Source organism: Elgaria multicarinata, chromosome 3 (assembly GCF_023053635.1).
Source record: "Elgaria multicarinata webbii isolate HBS135686 ecotype San Diego chromosome 3, rElgMul1.1.pri, whole genome shotgun sequence".
NCBI lineage: Eukaryota > Metazoa > Chordata > Lepidosauria > Squamata > Anguidae > Elgaria > Elgaria multicarinata.
Window position 1 is genome coordinate 158,520,976 of NC_086173.1, and position 24,845 is coordinate 158,545,820.

The following is a 24,845-nucleotide window of genomic DNA, read 5'->3' on the forward strand; positions in this document are numbered from 1 at the left end:
CATGATATAAAATACAATATAAAAGCACAACCAGGATAAAATCCGCCGCAGTGCAGAAATAAAAATTTAAAATAAAAACTTAAAACAGCAAAGTTAAAGTTAAATTTATAGACTGTTCAAAAACTGAGAGAATAAAAAGTTCTTCACCTTCCGTCTAAAAGAATGTAGTGTATGTGCCAGGCGAACCTCCTTAGGGAGCTCATTCCACAGCCGGGGTGCCACAGCAGAGAAGGCCCTGCTCCTGGTGGGCCCGTTTCATGGCTTGTTTTCCTCCTAGATATATATGTATTTTGAATTCATGGGACTTGAGCAAAAGAGCTCCTTACCTGAAGGCTCTACGTTCCCCCCGTCCTCCTGCAGGACTTGCCAGACTGTGGTCTGTTGGGCGGGCCGGGGAAAATCAGGGTTGACGATCTGCAAACACAGGCGACTTCCACGGACATCCATCTCTTCCTGCAGGGTCAAAAACAGGCAGAAAGAAAAATAGAAACCCTAAGTAATTAATTTCACAATTGACTTCCACTGATAAAAACTGGCCCATCCCACCCCAACATTTACAAATATTATTATAGAGAATATCTGTGAAAACAGGGTGCTGCATTCAACCATTCAGTTTCTGCCTCTGGCTGTAACCCTATTTATACTTTGAAACTGCTTTGAGATGACAGCATCCCTTCGGGCGAAGTTGCTCAAGCCTTTGCTCAAATGGCGTGGGCAACCCTGACTCACCAGAACGTCACCGACCTCTTCCACACCAGTTTGGTCCCTTCCCTGTCCTTCAGGAAGAAGCGAGGAACTGGCAAAGCTGTGGAGTTGGATTCCACTACCTGTGAGGGACAGAAAGAGGACTTTACTAAGGGAAGCAGCACTTCCCTTCATGCTTCGGGTGGCCACGTTTATTATTTTACGTGTAACATTAGTGAATCATTCATAAAAATAGAGAGCAGAATTCTATTTTTAAAAATGGAAAAGCCAAGCAGTAGAAAAACGTTTTAACAGCCTGCCAAAAATTAAACACTGGGACCTTCTGATATATATCACATGATGTTGAATTGTACTGTTAGTTTTACCCTACCCTGTGCCTGTTTGCATTCTCTTCCCCTCCTTATTGTTTTACTATGATTTTATTAGATTGTAAGCCTATGCGGCAGGGTCTTGCGATTTACTGTTTTACTCTGTACAGCACCATGTACATAGATGGTGCTATATAAATAAATAATAATAATAATAATAATTCCCAGATAAGGGAGGGTTAAAAATTGATTTGGGAACATGATCTGTGCACCAGGTTCACTGAAGGTGAATGGAAAAGCTTGTGGCAATCAGCAGCCTATAAAACAATATCAGCAAAAGTTAAAGAGCTCACTCTGAAAATCACTCACAGGTGGTATATCACCCCTGTTAGACTGCACCATATTAATGGTAATATATCCCCGCACTGTTGGCGTGGTTGCTCCGTTCCTGGTACTTATATTCATCTTTAGTGGGAATGTCAACAGGTCAAAACTTTTTGGTCAAGGGTTTTCCAAACCATTACAAACATTATTAATGTTGACGTAGAAACTGACCCAGCACTGGCTCTACTTTCTATTTTTTGGAATGCCAAGAGAAACATTATTCCCAAAGCCTTGGTCACCCATTTGCTGGTTGCAGCCAGGTGGGAAATTGCCCAATTCTGGAAAAGCAACAGAGCTTTTGACCATCAACGCTGGTTTGATAAGATTTGGAAACTAGCTTTAAATGATAAATTGACACAACATAGCAGGTTAGCAAAAGGGGAAACAACATCAGACACATTTGTGGAAAACGGGTTGGACTTTTTCACATTTATTAATATGAATCCTGGCGAACCTAGACCCCCAATGACTCAGGAATCCTTTTGGTCGGAGGTTCTAACTTAACCTGCATCTTTTTCTGTACCAAGTGCTTATTGAAGGAATGTTTTTTTATATAGTGGTGCTATGGGAACATCTATATTGTTGTTGAGTGTTTTCTTTTACTCTGTGTATTTATTGTATTTGTCCTTACTTGAAAATCAATAAAAATAGTATTTTTTTAAAAAAAGAAGAAAATTAAACACTGGAACTGCCAATCTAATCTCCCTAGGTAGGGAGTTCCTTTAAGTGCTGTAGACAAGAGGGGATTTTGGCACAAAGACAACCTATAATTCAGCTGTGGGAAAAGACGCCTCTGCTGAAATTCCCTTTTCCTTGCGACTGCTGAAGGCTCAGGAGTCCTGCCTCCCCATTTCGCGTCGTCATACAGGATTTTAGCCAGGAAGACTTTGGCCCCATTCATGACAACACGCTAAGCCATGCTGCTTAACCACAAAATAGTTCCGTTAACCATTTTGTGGTTAAGCAGCATGGTTTAGCGTGTTGTCGGAACGGGGCCATACTCAGTATTCCTTGCTCAGCCTTTATTTCTAGCTGCTTCCTTTGCACAATGTATGTGCAGCTAAGTTGTTTCTATAGAACTCCCTTTTGTGATCTGGCAGCTCAGCTCTTGCACAACATTTTGCAGTCATCTTGCTCAGGAGCTAGTCCTCCATCTTAATCAGAACAATCTAAGCATTGCACAAACACTAAAAAAGCATCACCGTTTCGCTCGGGTTCTTTGTAGATCTGTCCCCTCACAGCATCCGAGGGCTCTTCAAACTCCTCCTTCAGCGGGCCCTGAAACAGGCGGGATAATTCTACTCAGAGCTGAGGCACACAGCAGGAATTTATTTATTAAATTTATATACCACCCCACTCACCCCCACAGCCAAAGCTCTCTGGGCGGTTTACAAAGCTCACTGCTCTGGGCAAGAAACACTTTCTGCTCTTTTGGATAAATATGTTTTTTGAATATACTGTTGCTATAGGTAATAAAATAACAACAGCAACAACAACAGGAATAATGTTAAGATAGGTATTGTATGTGGCAATACACTACAAGGGTGGTACTTTCTGCAATTGCAAACAATGAAAAGGATCTTATTTAAATTGGCATTCAGTGTCTGAGTTAAGCTTGTCTTTAGCCAGGTTTTATCAATTCTACCCATATTTAACTGAGTAACTGCAAGTTATTCCAGCAACTTTATCCACAACGTATTTCCTCTCTGAGACTCTGGGAATAAGATATTGATTCCTAACCTGCAAGGTAGCTGTTTCAGCCTCTTTCTGGCTCGTGAGGAAGTCCTCGGCCAGGGCCACAGCCTGGGAGCAGGTGTCCGGCCCTCCTGCCCGGATCCAGCCCTGGAGGTCCGCTGGCAGGCTGGCCAGGAACTGCTCCAGGATCAGCAGCTCCAGGATCTGCTCCTTGCTGTGTCTCTCCGGCTTCAGCCACTGCCGGCAAAGCTCCTGGACTTGGCTGTGGATCCTTCGGGGGTCTCTGACCTCCTGGCAGCAGAATTGCCTGAAGTGCTGGCGCTGCGCCTCCATCCTCAGGGCTTCCCCTTGCAAGATGGCCGCCTTCACTTTCCCATAATCCTCCTGATCTCTGGCTTCCAGGCTTTGGAAGGCCTCTTCCGCTTCTCCACTCAGGGCTGGCAGGAGCCGGGCTGCCCACTCTCCTCTCGGCCATCGGCAGGCCTTGGCCACTTGCTCAAAGGAGGCCAGAAAGGCCTTGGCGTCTTCCCATGGGGCAGTTTCTGACATCACTGGGCTCCCCTCTCCTGTGTGACTGGGCTGCAGTGTCTTCAGGAACTCCTGCCATTGGACATCCCAGCGCTCTTGCATCCCCCTGGATGGTTCCCCTTTGCCCTCTTGCGATTTTTCCCATCCCGGTCTCTCTGTGGCATATTCCGGCTGAACTGCCCTGGAGGCTTTTCCTGCTCTGCTTTGTCCTTCTTCTATTTCTGGGCCTGCAGGTCTCTCCCCCTTCATCGCTTTTTCTCCTAGCTCTGCCCTCTCAAATCTAGAGTTAAGAGTATTTTCAAATTAGACATGTTGAGTGGAATATCTTAGACAGAACCAACATTTGAGAGTTTAAAAAACTAATTTTGAAATAAAAATTACTATTGTATTTAAAAATTAGAAAAAGTATGATATGGAGACAGAACAAGTGAAAGAGTTCATGATCAAATGAATAAAAATATACGTTAGAAGAATGCTATGGATATTTGGGAGAATGTTTGGAACCAAGCTCACACATTTGCTCTAAAAGTGATGCTGAGAGGAAACTGAATTAAGATCATGATATGATGATAGTGAAGCTATTCAGACGACAGGCTTAGCCAGGCTAATTAAGTATTTTGAGGTAAACATTATGGCTTAATGTGTCATGAGAACCATGATTTAGTGTGTTGTTTGAACCATTCCTAACCATGGGGGCTATATAACCACGGTTTAAACATGGTCACTAACCATTTCCTGCAAAAATGTTAGCGGCCTAACCATGGCTTAGCGTGTTGTCTGAACAGGCCCATTAATTCTAGCAGTAATAAATGAGATTTTTCAAAGTTATCCATCTACCTGTCAGAAGTGCAATATATAGATATAGATGATACGGAGATATGAAATTATTTTCACCTATCGGTGGAATGTTCAGTGAGTAAAAGGTACTGGATAAAAATCAAATTTGTAATAGAAAAGAGTTTATTTATTACATTTTTATACCACCCAATAGCCAAAGTTCTCTGGGTGGTTCACAAAAATTAAAACCATGAAGAGCATAATAAAACAACCAACAATCTGAAAACACAAATACAAAATACATTGTAAAAAACCAGGATAAAACCACACAGCAGAAATTGATGTAGGTTAAAATACAGAATTAAAACAGCAAAGTTTAAATTTAAGTTAAATTAAGTGTTTACAATACGAGTTTATCTTATACCAAGTTTTCTTGGTATATATTGAGAGATCAGTTTACTAAGCACACAAAGGGCTGGCAGTCTACTGTGGTAAGGTTATTTAATCCCAGACACCCACATCCTTCTCATCTAGATTTAGGCCCAAAAGACGGAGAATTGTGGGCGCATGGAGCATAAGTTGTAAGCAAGCACAATTTGTGGCTTCACTAGCATTTCTCTCGAGGCATCAGCCATAGCTGATATTTTTAGAATGTTTTTTTCTGTTTTAACAATATATATTATGTTTTAATTTGATCAAAATGGAGAGGCAGGTAAGAAATAAATTTCTCATTTATTTATTATTATTATTCCAATTTTCCAGACTTGTGGAGCTTCAACCAACATGAGATAGCTTTAAATCTGGACTTAAAGCAGTGGTTTATTTATCATTCCATTTATATGGTGTTCAGAGGACATCGGATCAAATACGTTCTCTCAATAATCTTTTCAAAACTCTGCCAGATAGAATGATATTTAAAGATTCATGAATCCCATCTAATCATCAATGCGCTTCCTGCCAACTATCTATGCTGCTGGGCATGATGGAAAATGTGGTCAAAATTAGTTTAAAGAACTAATTGATATTTCTATATTATTTGGCTTACTATCAGTATAACCCTTCTTTAAAAAAAATGTGTATGTATTTGCGTTTGTAATATCCCCCTAAGATTTTTATTCATCTTTCATGTTTTGTACTAAATCTTCATATGTTGTTTTAATTACTATGGGGGGTTTTTCTTTCCCCCTTTTTTGTTATTCTTTTATCTTCTCATTTTTCTTTGTTTATTCTATATGACAGATTTGTTAGCTATTTTAATTGAGGTATATTGTTAGAATTTTTTTTTTAAAACCATGGTAAGAAAGGCTGAACTAGATGGACGAATGTAAGCCTATGCGGCAGGGTCTTGCTATTTACTGTTTTACTCTGTACAGCACCATGTACATTGATGGTGCTATATAAATAAATAATAATAAATAATAATAATAATAATAATAGGGTGACCATATGAAAAGGACGACAGGGTTCTTGTATCTTTAACAGTTGCATAGAAAAGGGAATTTCAGCAGGTGCCATTTGTATATATGGAGAACCTGGTGAAATTTCCTCCATCACCACAGTTAAAGCTGCAGGAGCCATACTAGAGTGGCCATTTTAAAAGAGGGCAGGGCACCTGCAGCTTTAACTGTAGTGATGAAGAGTGAATTTCACCAGGTTCTCCATATATACAAATGACACCTGCAGAAATTCCCTTTTCAATACAACTATTAAAGATACAGGAGCCCTGTCCTCCTTTTCATACGGTCACCCTAACCAATATTTGCAGTTGATGTGAGGCAGCTTCCTGTTCCTGTGTTACGGGTGTCCTCCCCCTCCTTTTTATCTTAAATTCGATAAACTACTATGTCTTCACAGCTACCCTGCAAGGTAGGACAGGCTGCAAGCCACATTTTGTCTCTGCTTCCCAAAAGTAGTGCTTCAAACACCCTTATGTCTTTCCAATATCCCTTCATATACCCACTTTAGGTCAGGCTCGTGGTTATTATTATTATTATTTATTTATATAGCACCATCAATGTACATGCTGCTGTACAGATTACACAGTAAATAGCAAGACCCTGCCGCATAGGCTTACAATCTAATAAAGTTGTAGTAAACAGTAAGGAGGGAAAGAGAATGCAAACAGGGAAGTGTAAACAGGCACCGGGTAGGGTGAGGCTAACAGTATTATATAGAGGGAGGAGGAACGGATCCCTTTATAGAACTTTCTTTAATCTCTTTAGCAACCTAGTGAGCAGGTTTACCAAGCAGCCCAGCGCATGGAGAGGCGGGAATCCAGGCGAGACCAAAGAACCAAATCTACCCCAACATATTTCTTAAACAACCAAGCAGAGAGAAGTTGCTCAAAATATAAAAATGAAGCATCAAACTACCTTTCCATAACTTGCTTACTAGAGCCTGAAGAGCTACTCTCCCACGTGGCTTACACCGGGGTGTCCCCTTGGGCCTCCAGGGCTTTGCAGAGTTTGGGTCTGGACTCTTTGCTCACCAGCAGAAACGCAAAAGTCCTTATAGGGGATCGGGCGGCTCCCAGGGAGGGCAATCCAAACTCACCAATCAATGTCCTCCAGTCGATCCCCACTTCAACCCTTTTTGCATGAGGGAGGGGAATCTGGCGAGTCAGCCTGGAAGCCGTAGAGATCTAAATTGGGTGCTTAGGCTGACCTTTGTTCAAACATGTTTCTACAAAGATGGGGAGGGAGGGGAGCGTCGGAGTAGGCTGTCCTGAGTTTGATTTTATCAGAAAGAGACTGGGTATAATAAATATCCTAACACGTGTCTTCTAATTGAAGACATCAATTAGATGAAGCAGGCAAGCTTCTGCCACAATCCTGAAATCCTACCTGCGTTTCCTTGGAGGGAAGTCCCATTGAACTGAATGACACTTGTTCATTAGACAGACATTTGAGAGACAGTGTGGTGTAGTGGTTAGAGTGTTGGACTGGGAGTAGTAGAGAGAGCTGGATTCTAGTTCCCACTCCTTCATGGGCCCTCACTGGGCAACTTTGGGCCAGTCGCAGACTCTCTGGCCAAACTATTTATTTATTTCATTTATATTCCACCATTTTTCTTCCAAGGAAGGTGGCATATATAGGCAGAGTTAGGACAACACGCTAAACAACGGTTGTTTCCCATTCTGTTCCGATTACGCACACACACACACACCCCCATTGATTAGTGTGTCGACCGAACTCAGCCATGATTTATATTTATTTATTTCATTTATATACTGCCCCATAGCCGAAGCTCTCTGGTCGGTTTACAAAAGCTAATCTCCCTCCTCTCCATTTTATCCTCACAACCACCACCCTGTGAGGTAGATTGTACCACCTACCTCACAGCATTGCTGTGAGAATAAAATGGAGAGGAGGATTATGTACGCTGCCTTGGGCAGGGTGACCATATGGAAAGGAGGACAAGGCTCCTGTATCTTTAACAGTTGTATTGAAAGGGGGATTTCAGCGGGTGTCATTTGTATGCATGCAGCACCTGGGGAAATTCCCTCTTCATCACAACAGTGAAAACTGCAGGAGACCTGCCCTCTTTTCTATCTGGTCACTCTAGTACAGCTCCTGCCACTTTAACTGTTGTGATGAAGAGGGAATTTCACCAGGTGTTTCATGCGTACAAATGACACCTGCTGAAATTTCCTTTTCTCTACAACTGTTAAAGATACAGGAGCCCTGTCCTCCTTTTCATATGGTCACCCTAGCCTTGGGTTTCTTGGAGGAATGAAGGCGGGATATAAATGTAATAAATAAATTGTTGGGCTGCAACCGCAGGCACATATACTTAGGAGCAAGCCCTGTTGAAGACAATGGGACCTATTTGTAAAACAGGATTGCACTGTTAAGTCGTTCAAACAGGAGATTTGAGCTGCGGTGTCACCAATATACAGATAGCAAACAGACCCACCTCTGTTTTCCACCAACTGATCTCAGGGAAACTGCAGAATTCTTGAATGGCTGCTTGGAGGCAGTTTCTGGATAGATGACAGCAAACAAGCAGAAGCTTAATCCCAATAAGATGTCTGTATTTTCGGGTGGGGGAAATCTGCTGATCCGGATAGAGGGATTTCAGCTGGTATTGAATGGGGTTGCACTCCCCTGAAAGACCACATCTGTAGATTGGGGGTTCTTTTGAAGGCGTTGCTGACTCCAGGAGTACCTTTTACCAGCATCGGGTGGTACATCAGCTGCCACCCCATCTAAGGAAAGCAGACCTAGCCGTATGCATGCCGTGGTTCCACCCAGATTGGCCCTTTGTAATGTGCTTTATGTGAGACTGCTTTTGGAAATGACTTTGAAACTGCACCTGGTACAGAATGCTCCTATCCTTTGCAGACACATGATAGAGGTCTACAAAATTATGCACAGTCTGGAGAATGTGGATTGCGAGAATCAAGCTGATTGGTTGGAGATTCAGGTCAAATAAAAGGAAGGACTTCTTCACACAGCGCATGGTCAAATTATGGAACTAACTACCACAAAACGTAGTGAAGGCCACCCATTTGGATGGCTTTAAAAGGGGGTTGAATAAATTCCTGGAGGCGAAGGCTATCAAGGTGAAAAGGTTGTCACACAGAGAAGGGCCAGGATCTCTTCTCGATCCTTCCAGAGTGCAGGACACGGAATAACAGGCTCAAGTTAAAGGAAGCCAGATTCCAGCTGGACATCAGGAAAAACTTCCTGACTGTTAGAGCAGTACGACAATGGAATCAGTTACCTAGGGAGGTTGTGGGCTCTCCCACACTAGAGGCCTTCAAGAGGCAGCTGGACAACCATCTGTCAGGGATGCTTTAGGGTGGATTCCTGCACTGAGCAGGGGGTTGGACTCGATGGCCTTGTAGGCCCCTTTCAACTCTGCTATTCTATGATTCTATGATTCAATGGCTACTAGGACTGATAGTTGTGTACTATCCTCAGTATTGGAGGCAGTAAGCCTGTGTGCACCAGTTGCTGGGGAACATGGGTGGGAGGGTGCTATTGCACCGTGTCCTGCTTTGTTGGTCCCTGGTCAACAGACTGTCAGAAAATGTTACACCAACAGCACCGGTTGAATTTTATTTCAACAGGCTTATTTTTAAACAGTTATAATTCCTAGAAGTTTTGTAATATAGATTGAATTTTATTGTTTTATATTGTAAACCCACATTGGCATGACTACAGTCTTGAAAGGCAGCTAAGAAATAACTGTAATAAATAAGAAAGGCATTGAGAAACATTCCTAGTCTTTGAGGAGGCTGGCTTGTGGTACTTTTTCTCTGCTCAGTTATTTAGGCAGCCTCATGAGGCTCTGTCTGGGGAGGGTTAAGGTGTCCCTATGGAAAGGAGGACATGGCTCCTGTATCCTTAATAGTTGCATAGAAAGGGGAATTTCAGCAGGTGTCATTTGTATATATGGAGAACCTGGTGAAATTCCCTCTTCATCACAGCAGTTAAAGCTGCAGGAACTATACTAGCGTGACCAGATTTAAAAGAGGGCAGGGCACCTGCAGTTTTACCCATTGTGATGAAGAGGGAATCTCACCAGGTGCTGCATGCATACAAATGACACCTGCTGAAATTCTCTTTTCTATGCAAATATTAAAGATACAGGAGCCCTGTCCTCCTTTCTATAGGGAAACCCTAGGGTGGGGGAGGATCAAGTAGAATCCCTGGATGCCCTCCGGACACGCTCTTAGTTAGACTTGATGGCTGGCTGGAAAGGAGCCAGCAGGCTGCAGCCACACTCTAAAAAGGCACACAACATCTTTCTCTCAGCTTCCTGCTCCTTTTCTTCATTTGTAATTTAACAGGTGAGGCGCCATATAATTGCTCCTTACTGGAGGACTCATTGGCTGCATTCAGACAACGCTTTAGTCAATGGTGGGTTAATAGACAACTCAGTTGGTTATTTTGCGGGTACTCCCCACACATGCTCCTACACAACTATGGATTGCTTGGGGCTTGCATTGAGTGGACTAATAGTCAATCCGGCGTTTGATTGACACAGCCCCTGCCCTCCCTCCTCCCTCCTCCCTCAGTCCTCCCGGTGCAATCCCAGCAGCCATTGCGAGTTTTGCTGGCTGGACTGGGTCGCTCTTGCCCAGGAACTCTGTAGCCAGCCGAAATAGCCCACTCAACCCTGCAAAATAGTCCACTGAGCCCGGCAGACAACACGCTAACCAATGGTTGTACAGATAGTCAACTCTGCAGAGCACTGTTGGTTATTTGGGGGAAATAGTCAACTGTGGGGTGGTTTTTGCCTGACAGACAACACAATAACCAACCATTGACCACTCAACTGACATTAACCACCGTAGGTTATCGTGTTGTCTGAACTCAGCCAATAATTGCAGCTGACCCGACCATCATAACTAAAACAGATGCAAACACATCCTTTATGCCCACTTACAGATTGGTTGTGGCAGAAGAGCTTTCGTCAAATGCACCTGATGAAGCTAATGCCGCAATAAGTATGTTAAGTCTATATGGTCCCAGAAGTCCTATAGGATAAAGGGATGCTCACATGCCAAAGTCCTGTGCAGATTTATTTAGGAGTAAGTTTCCTTTCAATTCCTCTGAGAAAACAGTGATAGAATCTTGGGTTGCACAGCTAAAAATGTACATGCTTATATATCATCATCATCGTATCATCATCAGCTTTTAGTTTTCCTAAAATATCTTATTTTATTTTTGTGTGGTTCAAACTTTATTTTTCCCCTCTCAATTTCCACTCACATTAGTCTTCTTCAACGTTTAATCAGAGCTCACATGAGAATGCCTTCTTTGTTTCACAAAGAAGAATATTATTTGAATATTTATTATGAACAAGCTGGAGCGTGTTCAGAGGAGGGCAACCAGGATGATCAGGGGTCTGGAAACAAAGCCCTATGAAGAGAGACTGAAAGAACTGGGCATGTTTAGCCTGGAGAAGAGAAGATTGAGGGGAGACATGAGAGCACTCTTCAAATACTTAAAAGGTTGTCACACAGAGGAGGGCCAGGCTCTCTTCTTGATCCTCCCAGAGTGCAGGACACGGAATAATGGGCTCAAGTTAAAGGAAGCCAGATTCCAGCTGGACTTCAGGAAAAACTTCCTGACTGTTAGAGCAGTACGACAATGGAATCAGTTGCCTGGTGAGCTTGTGGCTTCTCCCACACTAGAGGCCTTCAAGAGGCAGCTGGACAACCATCTGTCAGGGATGCTTTAGGATGGGTTCCTGCATTGAGCAGGGGGTTGGACTCGATGGCCTTGTAGGCTCCTTCCAACTCTGCTATTCTATGATTCTATGATTTCACAAATAATATTCCCTTAAAAAAACAAATAGTTGAAGCTACTATATGATTGGGAATGTAGTGAGCTTTAAACTGTTTGGACTGCTGAAAGTTCTAGTTCACCATTAATTCCTCTCATGATTATGATATATGAGAGCAGAAGGGAGACAACCATAAAGGATTTTTTTCTAGAGTTGTTCCTTTACTGAATTCAGAAAATAGGCTTTGAATGGCAGAGAAAGAATAAGCAATTGAAAATACTTTGAATCATGATTTGCCAAGTGCCATAGAGTGATTTGATAGAATCACATCTATTAATACAACATATTCTGGCAGGAAAAAAATATGGTACATGGATTTGTATATACCTTTAGCAATGAATACATAACAAAGGGCTATATATAAAAATACAACTTTCTAGTAATTATACATAGCTAGATACATCCACCAAATCTCTTTCATTGCTATTTCTCCCCTTTACCTGTCCTTAGCCTTGCTCTTTCTCTCACCATCACCCCTATATTGTGCGGTTTTTCTCAACACTTAGCCTCTAGCTTCGCTATTTACAAAATAACATCAGAAGGGCCCTGCTGGATCAGACCAAGGGTCCATCTAGTCCAGCACTCTGCTCACACAGTGGCCAACCAGCCATTGGCCAGGGATGAATAAGCAGGACATGGTGCAACAGCACCCTCCCACCCATGTTCCCCAGCAACTGGTGCACACAGGCTTACTGCCTCGGATACTGGAGATAACACACAACCATCAGCCATGGATAGCCTTTGCCTCCAGGAATTTATCCAACCCCCTTTTAAAGCCATCCAGATTGGTGGCCATCACTACATCTTGTGGTAGTGAGTTCCATAATTTAACTATGCGCTGTGTGAAGAAGTCCTTTTTTTTATTTGTCCTGAATCTCCCACCAGTCAGTTTCATGGGATGACCCTGGCTTCTAGTATTTTGAGAGAGGGAGAAAAATGTCTCCCTATCACATTCTCCACACCATGCATAATTTTGTACACTTCTATCATGTCCCCCCCGCCCTCAGCCTCCTTTTTCCAACCTAAACAATCCCAGTTGATGTAACCTTCCCTCATAGGGGAGACGCTCCAGCCCCTTAATCATTTTAGTTGCCCTTTTCTGCCCTTCTTCCAGCTCTATAATATCCTTTTTTAGGTGTGGTGACCAGAACTGTACACAGTATTCCAAGTATGGTCGCACCATAGATTTGTATAAGGCCACTACGATACTAGCGATTTTACTCTCAATTCCTTTTCTTATCATGCCTAACATGGAGTTTGCCTTCTTTACAGCAGCCGCACACTGGGTGGACATTTTCATCAAGCTGTCCACCACAATCCCAAGATTTCTTTCTTGTTTAGTCACCACCAGCTCAGATCCCATTAGGTTATACTTGGAGTTGGTTTTTTTTGTCCCAACGTGCATCACCTCACACTAGCTTACACTGAGCCGCATCTTCCATTTGGACGCCCACTCTCCCAGCTTGGAGAGATCCCTTTCTCTCCCCCACTTCTTTACCTTGCAGTTTATCCCCCCTCCTAGCTTCTAGCCTTTCTCTTTCTCACCCCACCTCTTTTGACCAGCCAGGCCCACTTGACAGCCATTATGTGACTAGCCACATCCTCTGTGGGTGCCATTTTGTAGTAACACATATTGGGCCTGCTCAGACAACACGCTAAGCCACGGTTAGACCGCTAACCCTTTTGCAGCAAATGGTTAGTGAGAATGTTTAAAACATGGTTATGTAGCCACCATGGTTGGGAATGGTTCATCCGACACACTAAATCATGGTTCACATGACATCTTCAGTCATAATGTGTAGATGAAAATGCTTAACTGCCGTGGCTTAATGTGTATTTTGATCAGGGTCCTTTTCTCTCACTGTAGATGGGGAGAGCTTGAAACAGAGAATGTTACCTATGATGACGTTCTCACACAGTCAATTCTCTTACATAGTCCTTCCTTCTTTGAGTACTTGATAGCCTATTCTTTTACCCTATTCCACTCCTAGCTGCATTTTCTTACCTGCAATTAGGAATGTTTTTTGTTGAAATCTACAAACTTGACATACAATGATCCCCATAATTTAGATAGGAAGGGATGTGAGGCAACGATAATCTCAACTACACAGTTAGACTACTCTGACATCCCATCAAATAATCTCTTTGTTAGAAGCCTCTCCTACTCCCATTTTGTTTCAATCTGCATTTTCCTATATAAAGTTATGTTTTTAGTGAAAACTCCCCTCTCTTCCCTCTGTAGGATATTCATTGGGATTCTCTCTTGATCTTAAATCATTGCATCCTCCAGAACAAAATGTTTCCCACATTCAGGGCATGCATAAGGTCTCTGTTCCCTGCAAATTCCCTAATCTCTCATAAAACTATATGTCCAAAAGAAGTTTCTTCCACACATTTGAATGTTTCTCTCCTGCATGTACGATCCTTCAAGTACACGCTCTGTCTGAAGATTTTCTCACGCCAAGGACTTGCATAAGATCTGTATGAATTCTCTGATGTCTCTTCATATTTTGTATCCCATTAAAGCATTTCCCACATTGAGAACATTTGTATGGTTTCTCCCCAGTATGAATTCTCTGATGACACATCAAGTTTCCACTGTGCCTGAAGCTTTTCTCACACTGAGAACATTTGTATGGCTTCTCTCCAGTATGAATTGTCTGATGTCTCTTCATATTTTGTTTCCCGTTGAAGCATTTCCCACACTGAGCACATTTGTATGGTTTCTCTCCAGTATGAGTTCTCCGATGGTTCTTCAATAGTCTTCCCTGCTTGAAGGATTTCCCACACTGAGAACATTTGTATGGTTTTTCTCCGGTATGAATTCTCTGATGACACATCAAGTTCCCTCCCTGACTGAAGCATTTCCCCCACTGAGAACATCTGTATGGTTTCTCTCCGGTATGAACTCTCTGATGGATTTTCAAATCGCCTCCCTGACTGAAGCACTTCCCACACTGAGAACATTTGTATGGTTTCTCTCCAGTATGAGTTCTCTGATGGTTTTTCAAATTTTCACTATGACTAAAGCGTTTTTCACAGTTAGGGCATTTGTATGGTTTCTCTCCAGTATGAATTCTCTGATGGATCGTCCAATGCTCCCTGTTGCTGAAGCATTTCTCACACTGGGAACATTTATATGGTTTATCTCCAGTGTGAGTTCTCTGATGTTTCTTCAAGTGTTCATTCCGACTGAAACTTTTCCCACACTGGGAACATTTGTACCGTTTCTCTCCAGTATGAATTGTCTGATGTCTCTTTATCTTATCTCTCCCACTAAAGCTTTTCCCACACTGGGAACATTTGTACGGTTTCTCTCCAGTATGACTTCTCTGGTGACACACCAAGCTTCTTCCATAATTAAAGCATTTCCCACATTGAGAACATTTGTGTGGCTTCCCTCCTGTATGAACTCTCTGATGGAATTTCAAAACCTCTCCCTGATTGAAGCATTTCCCACACTGAGAACATTTGTACGGTTTCTCTCCAGTATGAATTCTCTGGTGTCCCACTAATCCTTACCTAAAAGTGAAGATTTTTCCAGACCTTCCAGTATGAAGTTGCTGATGATTCATCAAATGTTCTTTCTGACTGAAGTATTTGCTACAATGCAAACATTCAAATGGCCTTCCTTCACTTTGAATATTTTCATTCCTCTTTAGTGACTTCACATAACTAGAGCTGTTCCCACATTCAGGAGAGTTTTGAGGTTTCTCTTCTGCGTGATTACTCTGATCTCTGTTCAAACTACCAGATAATTTAGATTTACTCTCTCTTGTTATCTTTGTCTGATATTGATCAAAGCATGAATTTTGGAGGTTTTGCTCCGATGTGGGACATTCATCGTAGTCCTCCATGGTATCTGTCATATCAAGTTCTACTCTGTAGCGATACCTGACTGTTAGAGCAGTGCGACAGTGGAATCAGCTACCTAGGGAGGTTGTGGGCTCTCCCACACTAGAGGCATTCAAGAGGCAGCTGGACAACCATCTGTCAGGGATGCTTTAGGGTGGATTCCTGCATCGAGCAGGGGGTTGGACTCGATGGCCTTGTAGGCCCCTTCCAACTCTGCTATTCTATGATTCTATGATTCTATGACCTTCTACCATATTTTGAGTACATGGGCATTTTATCCCTTCTGTGTATTTTGGAAGGCTGGAGAAATGCAGCTGGAAGACCTTCCGTGAGTTCATTACACTCCTTCTCTCTTTCCACTGGCTGCTTCCAATGTTCCTCACTAGATGGACATCCTTCCTTGTGGTCATCAGCTGTCTCCAGGATATTGACTTGGCTTACTTGTGGGGCTGTCCTGGGCATGTCTTCTGGCACATTTCCTCCACATTGAGAATTCTCCATTATGATATGTCTTCTCTTCCTGTCACCTGCCAAGACAGAAAGAGGAATGTTGTCTATGCTCTGAGGACATCTTTTCAAAATGCCTGTAGCCTCTCTTTGCCTGGCTTTTCCTTGAAAGGCATTTCTCTCTCTGCTACATCCATGTTTCTTTCTACCTTTAATTTGTTTTTCGCTGCTGCTCCCAGTTTGTGGAATGGCTTGCTGGGAGAGATTCGTCAACTTAACAGTCTTCCGGAATTTAAGGAAGCCATAAAGACTGATCTCTTCCGGCAGGCCTACCCAGTTGAATTTTAAGATGCCTTTTAATAATGTGCTGCTTTTAACAATGTATTAGTTTTAAATGTTTTAATTAGTTATATTATTTTATTGTATTTGTATTTGTGCTGTGCCCCGCCTCGATCCAGAGGGAGAGGCAGGTAACAAATTATGATGATGATGATGATGATGTATGATTTTATCTGTACACCGCCCTGAGATCTTAATGATATAGGGCAGGATACAAATGTTTTAAATAAACAAATAAATACCTTTATGATCATGTCCACCCTTTTCTTTTTATCAAGGGTGGTAGTTTTAAAATTATGTAACTCCAAGCACAGCATCAGGTACATTTTAGAATAATTAATTTTAAATATTATTTGTGAATAAGAGCCAGAAACTTCATTTTTTTTAAAATGGAGGAACCCACTGCTGCCTTTTGCAAATTAGAAAATTCCTCCACAGAATTAAAAGTTATACAAAGGGTCAGTTTTATCCCCTGTGCTGTTCAACACCTGCATGAAACCGCTCAGTGCATTCGTCAGGGGTTTTGGAATGCATTGCCGTTCACTATGCGAATGACACACGGCTCTATTTCACTTTTATCTTGATTTGGTGAAGCTGTGGGTGTGCCTGGCTGCAACAATGGACTGGATGAGGGCTGATAAACTGAAACTCGAATCCAGACAAGACCTAGATGCTGTTAGTGGGTGATTCTTCTGACCAGATGGAGGTTGCTCAAACTATTCTGGATGGGGCTGCACTCCCCTGAAAGAGCAGGTGGTAGCTTGGGGGTTGTCCTTGAGCCATTTTTGTCAATAGATGCTCAAGTGGCCTGCGTAGAACTGAGTGCCTTTTACCAATTTCGGTTGATGGCCCAGCTATGCCCCTCTCTGGACTGGGATAACTTAGCTTCAACTGTCTATGCTCTGGTAACCTCTATTACTGCAATGTGCTGTACATGGGGATGCCATTGATGACGGTTCAGAAGTGCAGATCATGTAAAATGAGGCAGCCAGAGACAAGATGGTCTGAACACTGTTTCTGGCCCACTCTCACTGGCTGCCTGTATGTTTCCAAGCCCAATTCAAGGGGCTGGTTTTAACCTTTATATGGCTCAGGACTGCAATACCTGACAGAGTACCTCTCCTGGCATGAATCTACCCATATACTACGTTCATAATCTAAGGCCCTCCTCCAGGTGCCTCCTCTGAGGGAAGCTTGGAAGACGGCAACAAGGGAGAGGCCTTCTCAATGGTGGCCCCTCAATTATGGAATAATTTCTCTGGTGAGGCCTGCCTGGTGCCAACATTGTTATCTTTTCAGCACCACAAGACCTTCCTCTTCTCTTAGGCATTCAGCAACATATGATGAAGTTTTAATCAGATTCTGGGTTTTTCTTATTGTTGATTGTTTAAAATTGTGTGTGTGTGTGTGTGTGTGTGTATATATATATATATATATATATATAAATAATTGCATTTATATTCCGCCTTTTTCCCTGCAAGGAACCCAAGGCAGCGTACATAATCCTCCTCCTCTCCACTTTATCCTCACAACAACAACCCTGTGAGGTAGGTTGGGCTGAGAGTCTGTGACTGGCCCAAAGTCACCCAGTGGGTTTCCATGGCCGAGTGGGGACTAGAACTCGGATCTCCCGACTCCCAGTCCGACACTCTAGCCACTACACCACACTGGCTTCACAAAATATATATGTGTATGTGCGGTTTGTCTGTAAATGTTTTTTACACTATGCATAAATGTTTTTCTAATGACTTTTAATCTTTGTAAACTGCCCAGAGAGCTTCGGCTATTGGGCGGTACAGAAATAATATGAATGAAATGAATGAACACGAGAAAATCATGAAAAAATAGGTTATATCTGATAGAGGCCATTTCTACACCAGCCCCAAAATGCGGGCTGGTCATGGCCAAGCCCCTGTGCGTCCAAATGACGCACAGAGACTCCCAGCAGGAAGGAGGGATGAGAACAAGTTTTCCCAGGGATAAGTACTCCCTGGGAAAATGCGATTCTTCCCGCGGTCTCGGGATGTTCTTCCTGGTCTGTTGTGCCCGCATGTGGACTAAGGAGGGGAATCTTGTGATCAGGATATCTTGAGATCCTCCCCCCTCTCTCCCTCTACACCAGGCTGGTGTAGAAATGGCCAGTCTTTTTGCCAGTGGAATGGTTGCCACTGTCAGATTGCGTTCCCCTTGCAGCAATCTGTGTGTCCCCAAATCCAGATTGGGAGTCCTGCCCAAAGCAGATTTCAAGGAATGTGGGGATGGCTGGAGGAAGGACAGGAAGGCACTCCATTGCATGATGGACATCTGTCTGCGTAACATTGGATGTAGCCCACTAGTAATAAATCCTAATAAACCTTGGGGTATATCAACTTTTTATACGCTAAAATATACTCAGCAACAACCCACATCACCACTTGACCATAAGTATTCCCACCATTTGGTCTGTATTTCAGTCAAAATCACTGAGACTGTAATACAATCCATTTATGCCATGTGTCTTTTCCAATATGTGTAAGTTCTGCAATTGGAAACGGAACAGCTAAACTTTACACTGGATTTACAGGACGTGAGCAGAAGAACGCCTTACCCAAAGAATCTTCATTCCCTCCATCTTCCTGCAAGATTTCCCAAACTACGGTTCGTTGACCTGGCTGTGTCAAACTCTGTTTGATTATCTGTGAAGTCAGGCTAGTTTCCATGAGACCCAGAGGTTCCTGCCAACAAGACAGCCAACAACTTCCTATCAGATTTTGTTGAGGGAGAAAGAGAGTTAAGTAGGGTGACCCTATGAAAAGGAGGACAGGGCTCCTGCATCTTTAACAGTTGTGTCGAAAGGGGAATTTCCGCAGGCGTCCTTTGTAGGCATGCAGCCCTTGGTGAAATTCCCTCTTCATCACAACAGTTAAAGCTGCACTAGTTATACAAGAGTGACCAGATACAAAAGAGGGCAGGGCTTCTGCAGCTTTAACTGTTGTAAGGAAGAGGGAATTTCATCAGGTGCTGCATGCATACAAAGGACACCTGCTGAAATTCCCTTGTCAATGCAACTTTTAAAAATACAGGGGCCCTGTCCTCCTTTTCATAGGGTCACCCTAGCATTAAGACAAAACATCACACACATTGCCCCACCATCCCAACATTTACAAATAGTGTTTTTCAGTCCCCCGTATTTGAAAATGCAGGTCCTTGCTTAAAACATCCAGTTTGGTCCTCTGGCTGCAATCCTGTGTATACTTGGGGCCCTTTATACCTTCTCTCATCTGCTTTAAGATGAGCAGCTGCACAGAGCCTTTTTGTTGTTTATTCGTTCAGTCGTTTCCAACTCTTTGTGACTTCATGGACCAGCCCACGCCAGAGTTTTCTGTCGGCCGTCGCCACCCCTAGCTCCCCCAAGGTCAAGTCTGTCACCTCCAGAATATCATCCATCCATCTTGCCCTTGGTCGGCCCTCTTCCTTTTGCCTTCCACTTTCCCTAGCATCAGCCTCTTCTCCAGGGTATCCTGTCTTCTCATTATGTGGCCAAAGTCCTTCAGTTTTGCCTTTGATACCATTCCCTCAAGTGAGCAGTCTGGCTTTATTTCCTGGAGTATGGACTGGTTTGATCTTCTTGCAGTCCAAGGCACTCTCAGAATTTTCCTCCAACACCACAGTTCAAAAGCATCTATCTTCCTTCGCTCAGCTTTCCTTATGGTCCAGCTCTTGCAGCCATAGGTTACTACGGGGAACACCATTGCTTTAACTATGCGGACCTTTGTTGTCAGTGTGGTGTCTCTGCTCTTAACTATTTTATCAAGATTTGTGCACAGAGCTTATTCTACATTTAAAGGAACTAACCATGCGGGCAGGCCATTTGAGCTTTTCGGTGGATTCCTGTGTTGAGCAGGGCGCTGGATTCGATGGCCTTATAGGCCCCTTCCAACTCTACGATTCTATGATTCTATATCTGTTAACCTGACTCCTATATGTTCTTCGACCTGGACTCGTCATCACAAGAGAGAATTTTTTGGCACAATGCAGAACGCCTAGAAGAAATAAAAGCTTAAGATTTTCTAATATACAAAAACAGGTTGTTTTACAGGAGCCTGTGTCTAGTGTCAGCTCCTGAAGAAGGATTTTGTTTTAATTCGAAACGTCGAGCCCTTGATACAAAAAGAACTATTAAAGATTTTATATTTTTCAATAGCACTGGAGCCTGTCTCTTATCTATCGCCTGTTCAGTGGTGTTTTCCCCCCTCTACCACAAGTCCTCCTATATGCTCCCAAACGTACACATAACAGATTGACTCACCAGACCCTCACATACCTCTTTCACACCAGTTTGGACCATTTCCTGTCCTTCCGGAGGAAGTGACGAACTGGTGTGACTTGGGCATTTGATTCCACCGCCTGCGAAGTACAGAAGGAGGATTTTAGAAGAGGAAGCAGCTCATCTCATGCTTGGGCTGACCATATTTGTTGTTTTATTTGTAACATTACCTATGAATCGTCCTTAAAAACAGAGAGCGGAATTACATTTAAAATAACTGAAGCACTAAACCAGTGGTTCCCAAAGTGGGTGGTCCTGCCCCCTTGGGGGCGGTGGGATTGCATAGGGGGGCGTTAAGAGGCAAGGGGGCGGCATTTTTATGAGAGAAAGTAGTTTGGTCCCAAGCCATACAGGCGAAGAATCCACACATGTATTAATACCGTTTAAGAAGAGTCCTTTTAACGGTGAATTGAAATGTTTCAAAAGCACCAAAACGCTAATGAGCTCCGGCTATTGGGCGGTATAGAAATGTAATAAATAAATAAATAATAAATAAATAATGAAGAGACATACCCTGCTTGGTGTGCCCCGCCACGCCGGCTGCAAAACAGAGGCGTTTGCTCTCTTTTCCCTCCCTCCCTCGGCAAGCCCGCGGTGGGTGCTTTGGATTTTGAATAAATATTCAATTAATTGTTACTGTTTTGAATTTTATTGTTATTATCTTCCTTAGTGGGTCGTTGAAAACCGCTATTAGCTGAATAATGATTTCTATAGTGTAGGGTAGGAGGCACTGGGCATGAGTTTGTGGAACCAAGGGGACGGTGACCTGAAAAAGTTTGGGAACCACCGCACTAAACAGAAGAAAAATGGTTTTAAGGGGCTGCCTAAAATTAAACAAAGAACAAGGCAATCTAACCTCCCTAGGGAAGCAGCTCCTTTAAGCAGACAAGAGGGTATTTGGCAAAGGGAACCTGGGATTGCGTGGTGGGAAAAGTCGCCTCTGCTGAAATTCTCTTTTCCTTATAATGATTAAAGTCAAAGGAGTCCTGACTCCCATTATGCCGCCTCCTCATACAGAAAGGTAGCCAGTAACTCTCTCTCAGTAGTTCTTGCTCAGCCTTGTCCAGAGCTGGTTCCTTTGCACAATGCATGCACAGCTTAGTTGTTCTAGGGAGTTCTGTTTTGAACTAGCAGCTCAGCTCTTGCACAGCCTCTACAGGATGGGGGGGGGGGGAGGCGGGAGAATTACTTTTCCTCCTGCTGACACTTGAAAAGGGAATTCGATAAATCCCTGGAGGAGAAGGCTATAGCAACTAGCCCCTGATGGTTGTGTGGCGTCTCCAGTATTCGAGGCAATAAGCCCGTGTGCACCAGTTGCTGGGGAACATGGGTGGGAGAAGCTGTTGCACCATGTCCTGCTTGTTCATCCCTGGCCGATGGCTGGTTGGCCACTGTGTGAACAGAGTGCTGGACTAGATTTATTTATTTATTTATTACATTTTTATACCGCCCAATAGCCGAAGCTCTCTAGGCGGTACGCAAAAATTAAAACCACGAAGAGCATAAAAACAACCAACAATCTAAAAACACAAATACAAAATACAATATAAAATAGGGTGACCCTATGGAAAGGAGGACAGGGTTCCTGTATCTTTAACAGTTGCCTAGAAAAGGGAATTTCAGCAGGTGTCATTTGCATATATGGGGAACCTGGTGAAATTCCCTCTTCATCGCAACAGTGAAAGCTGCAGGAGCTATACTCGAGTGACCAGATTTGAAAGAGGACAGGGCACCTGCAGCTTTAACTGTTGTGATGAAGAGGGAATTTCACCAGGTTCTCCATATATACAAATGACACTGGCTGAAATTCCCTTTTCTAGGCAACTGTTAAAGGTACAGGAGCCCTGTCCTCCTTTTCATAGGGTCACCCTAATATAAAAAGCCCAACCAGGATGGACCCTTGGTCTGATCCAACAGGGCTCTTCTTAAGTTCTTATGACACACCCTTATTTGTCCAGCTGTTTGAGGAGTTTCTGACCCTTATTGCCAAATTACCCTCCCTTCAGCCCAAGCATAAGGGGGGGTGGGGTGGAGAAAAAGAAAGACTTTCCTTCTTAAAGTCAAGAACAGAGAACTTAACCAAACCCTTTAAAAAATCCTAAAACACAACTGGTAGCTTTGTAACCATGCAATTGTTCACATAGGGAAGAGATCAGTAAGAAAACCCTTATAATACAATATCTCCCAAGGTCTGAGCAAATAAGACCAATTCTGGCCCACTTCCATTGGCTGCAAAAAGAGGTCAAGCATCCTCTGCCTACAACTCAGCAGGTGGCAACTACCCAGATTCCCTGGACGTCAAGCTGCATTTGCCAAAATCTCCTCTGCCGCAAGAGCGATACAGGTAAAAGAGCATCAGCCTTACTTTTTAATGTGATCAGACTGAGCGTCCCACAAACACTCAGTAAGCAAAACACTTAATAACTTAGTGAATCCTCACCCAGCGCATAGATCTCCGAATCACCATTTTGCTTGGCTTCTTTGTAGATCTGTCCCTTCCCAGGATCCAAGGGCTCTTCCTCTGCATCTGGAGAATCTTCACACATCTCCTTCAAAAGCCCCTGAAAAATGGAGGCTGATTCCACTCAGGACAGAGGGATGAGAGTAGGAAAGTAACTGCTACAGGCAAGGAACACTTTCCAGAATCAGTTACCTAGGCAGGTTGTGGGCTCTCCCACACTAGAGACCTTCAAGAGGCAGCTGGACAAGCATCTCTCAGGGATGCTTTAAGGTGGATTCCTGCATTGAGCAGGGGGTTGGACTCGATGGCCTTGTAGGCCCCTTCTTACTCTATTCTATGATTCTGCTCTTTTGGCTAAGTATGGATTATGTGAGTTTAAGCATTATCTATTTTATCCATCTTTAAGTGAACAAGTGAAGATGGTTGTAATAGCCTAATCCACATTCTTTGTCCTCTTAGAGACTCTGGGAAGGAAATATTAAAGCCTCACCTGCCACTGTCCTGTCTCGGTCCCTTGCTGGCTCATGAGGAAGTCCTCGGCCAGGGCCAGGGCCTGGGAGCAGGTGTCCAGCCCTCCTGCCTGGATCCAGCCCTGGAGGTCCACTGGCAGGCTGGCCAGGAACTGCTCCAGGATCAGCAGCTCCAGGATCTGCTCCTTGCTGTGTCTCTCCGGCTTCAGCCACTGCCGGCAAAGCTCCTGGACTTGGCTGTGAATCCTTCGGGGGTCTCTGACCTCCTGGCACCAGAATTGCCTGAAGTGCTGGCGCTGCGCCTCCATCCTCAGGGCTTCCCCTCGCAAGATGGCCGCCTTCACCTTCCCATAGTCCTCCTGATCTCTCCTGATCCAGGCTCCGAAAGGCCTCTTCTGCTTCCTCGCTCAGTGCTGGCAGGAGCCGGGCCGCCCACTCTCCTCTCGGCCACCGGTATGCCTTGGCCACTTGCTCAAAGGAGGCCAGGAAGGCCTTGGTGTCGTCCCAAGGGGCAGCCTCTGACGTCATTGGTTTCCCCCCTTCTGCGTGAGCGGGCTGCAGTGTCTTCAGGAAGTCCTGCCACTGGGCATCCCAGCGCTCTTGCATCCGTATGGATGGTTCCCCTTTGTCACCATCCTAGTTGTTCTGTCATATATGTAGGCTGAATTAAACCCTTGGCTTTTCCTGTTCCTTCTGGTCCCTCTTCGAATTCTGGCCCTGCAGATTTTTCCTCCTTCATCACTTTCACTCCTGACTCTTCTCTCTCAAATCTAGAATTAGAATATTTTCAAGTTATATCACTCTCCCTCCATAATAGCCAACATTTTAGACATTATTATGGTGGGAATTTCCCATGGCTCAATGGAGAACATCAAAGTTTTAATACAAAAGATCGTAACATACAAGATTCCATTAGACCTGGTTTCCATTTTAAATTACACTAAGAGATCAGTGTAATTTAAAATGGAAACCAGGTCTAATGGAATCTCGTATGTTACAATCTTTTGTATTGAGAGTAGGGACTGAGAGACCACCTTCCCCATCCGGATTTTGTTCTGAAACACTACAGAAAAGTCTGGGTGCATGGAGGGTAAGCTCTAAGCAAGCACATAATGGTCTGGTTCAGAAGACACTTTAAACCACGGCTTTAACCATGGTTAAAGCCATTTAACCACGGTTGAAGCCACCATGGTTAAATGGCTTTAACCATGGTTTAAGCCGTGGTTTAAAGTGTCTTCTGAACCAGGCCATTGGGAGCGTTTGGATGACAC

General features: G+C 43.6%; 3 protein-coding genes across 3 annotated transcripts; all 3 read right to left on the minus strand.

Moving 5' to 3' along the window:
• Window positions 1-273: 273 nt before the first annotated feature.
• On the minus strand, window positions 274-3,869 carry LOC134395640 (zinc finger and SCAN domain-containing protein 32-like). The gene is made up of 2 exons (XM_063121800.1): window positions 3,138-3,869; window positions 274-453 (listed from the first exon to the last, which is right to left on the minus strand). The coding sequence occupies exons 1-2, from the start codon at window positions 3,867-3,869 to the stop codon at window positions 274-276; spliced, it is 912 nt and encodes a 303-aa protein (XP_062977870.1).
• A 10,093-nt stretch (window positions 3,870-13,962) lies between these two features.
• Window positions 13,963-15,348, minus strand: LOC134395641 (zinc finger protein 239-like). The gene is made up of 2 exons (XM_063121802.1): window positions 15,324-15,348; window positions 13,963-15,213 (listed from the first exon to the last, which is right to left on the minus strand). Exons 1-2 carry the CDS (start codon window positions 15,346-15,348, stop codon window positions 14,123-14,125), a joined length of 1,116 nt encoding a protein of 371 aa, XP_062977872.1. The 3' UTR covers window positions 13,963-14,122.
• Window positions 15,349-18,883: 3,535 nt separating this feature from the next.
• Window positions 18,884-24,180, minus strand: LOC134395642 (neurotrophin receptor-interacting factor homolog). Its single transcript, XM_063121803.1, is given in 4 exon segments — window positions 18,884-19,051; window positions 19,359-19,361; window positions 23,595-23,945; window positions 23,947-24,180. Coding segments are annotated over 4 exon segments (756 nt in total).
• Between the last annotated feature and the right edge of the window lie 665 nt (window positions 24,181-24,845).

Bases quoted from the DNA above. Each gene is read 5' to 3' on its own strand.
- LOC134395640 (XM_063121800.1), bottom strand. From the start codon at position 3,869: ATGAAGGGGGAGAGACCTGCAGGCCCAGAAATAGAAGAAGGACAAAGC. The intron at 454-3,137 runs GTTAGGAATCAA...TTGACCCTGCAG, and splicing joins CTGAAACAGCTACCTTGCAG to GAAGAGATGGATGTCCGTGG.
- LOC134395641 (XM_063121802.1), bottom strand. From the start codon at position 15,348: ATGAAAATATTCAAAGTGAAGGAAG. The intron at 15,214-15,323 runs GCCATTTGAATG...CTTTTAGGTAAG, and splicing joins AATATTCAAAGTGAAGGAAG to GATTAGTGGGACACCAGAGA.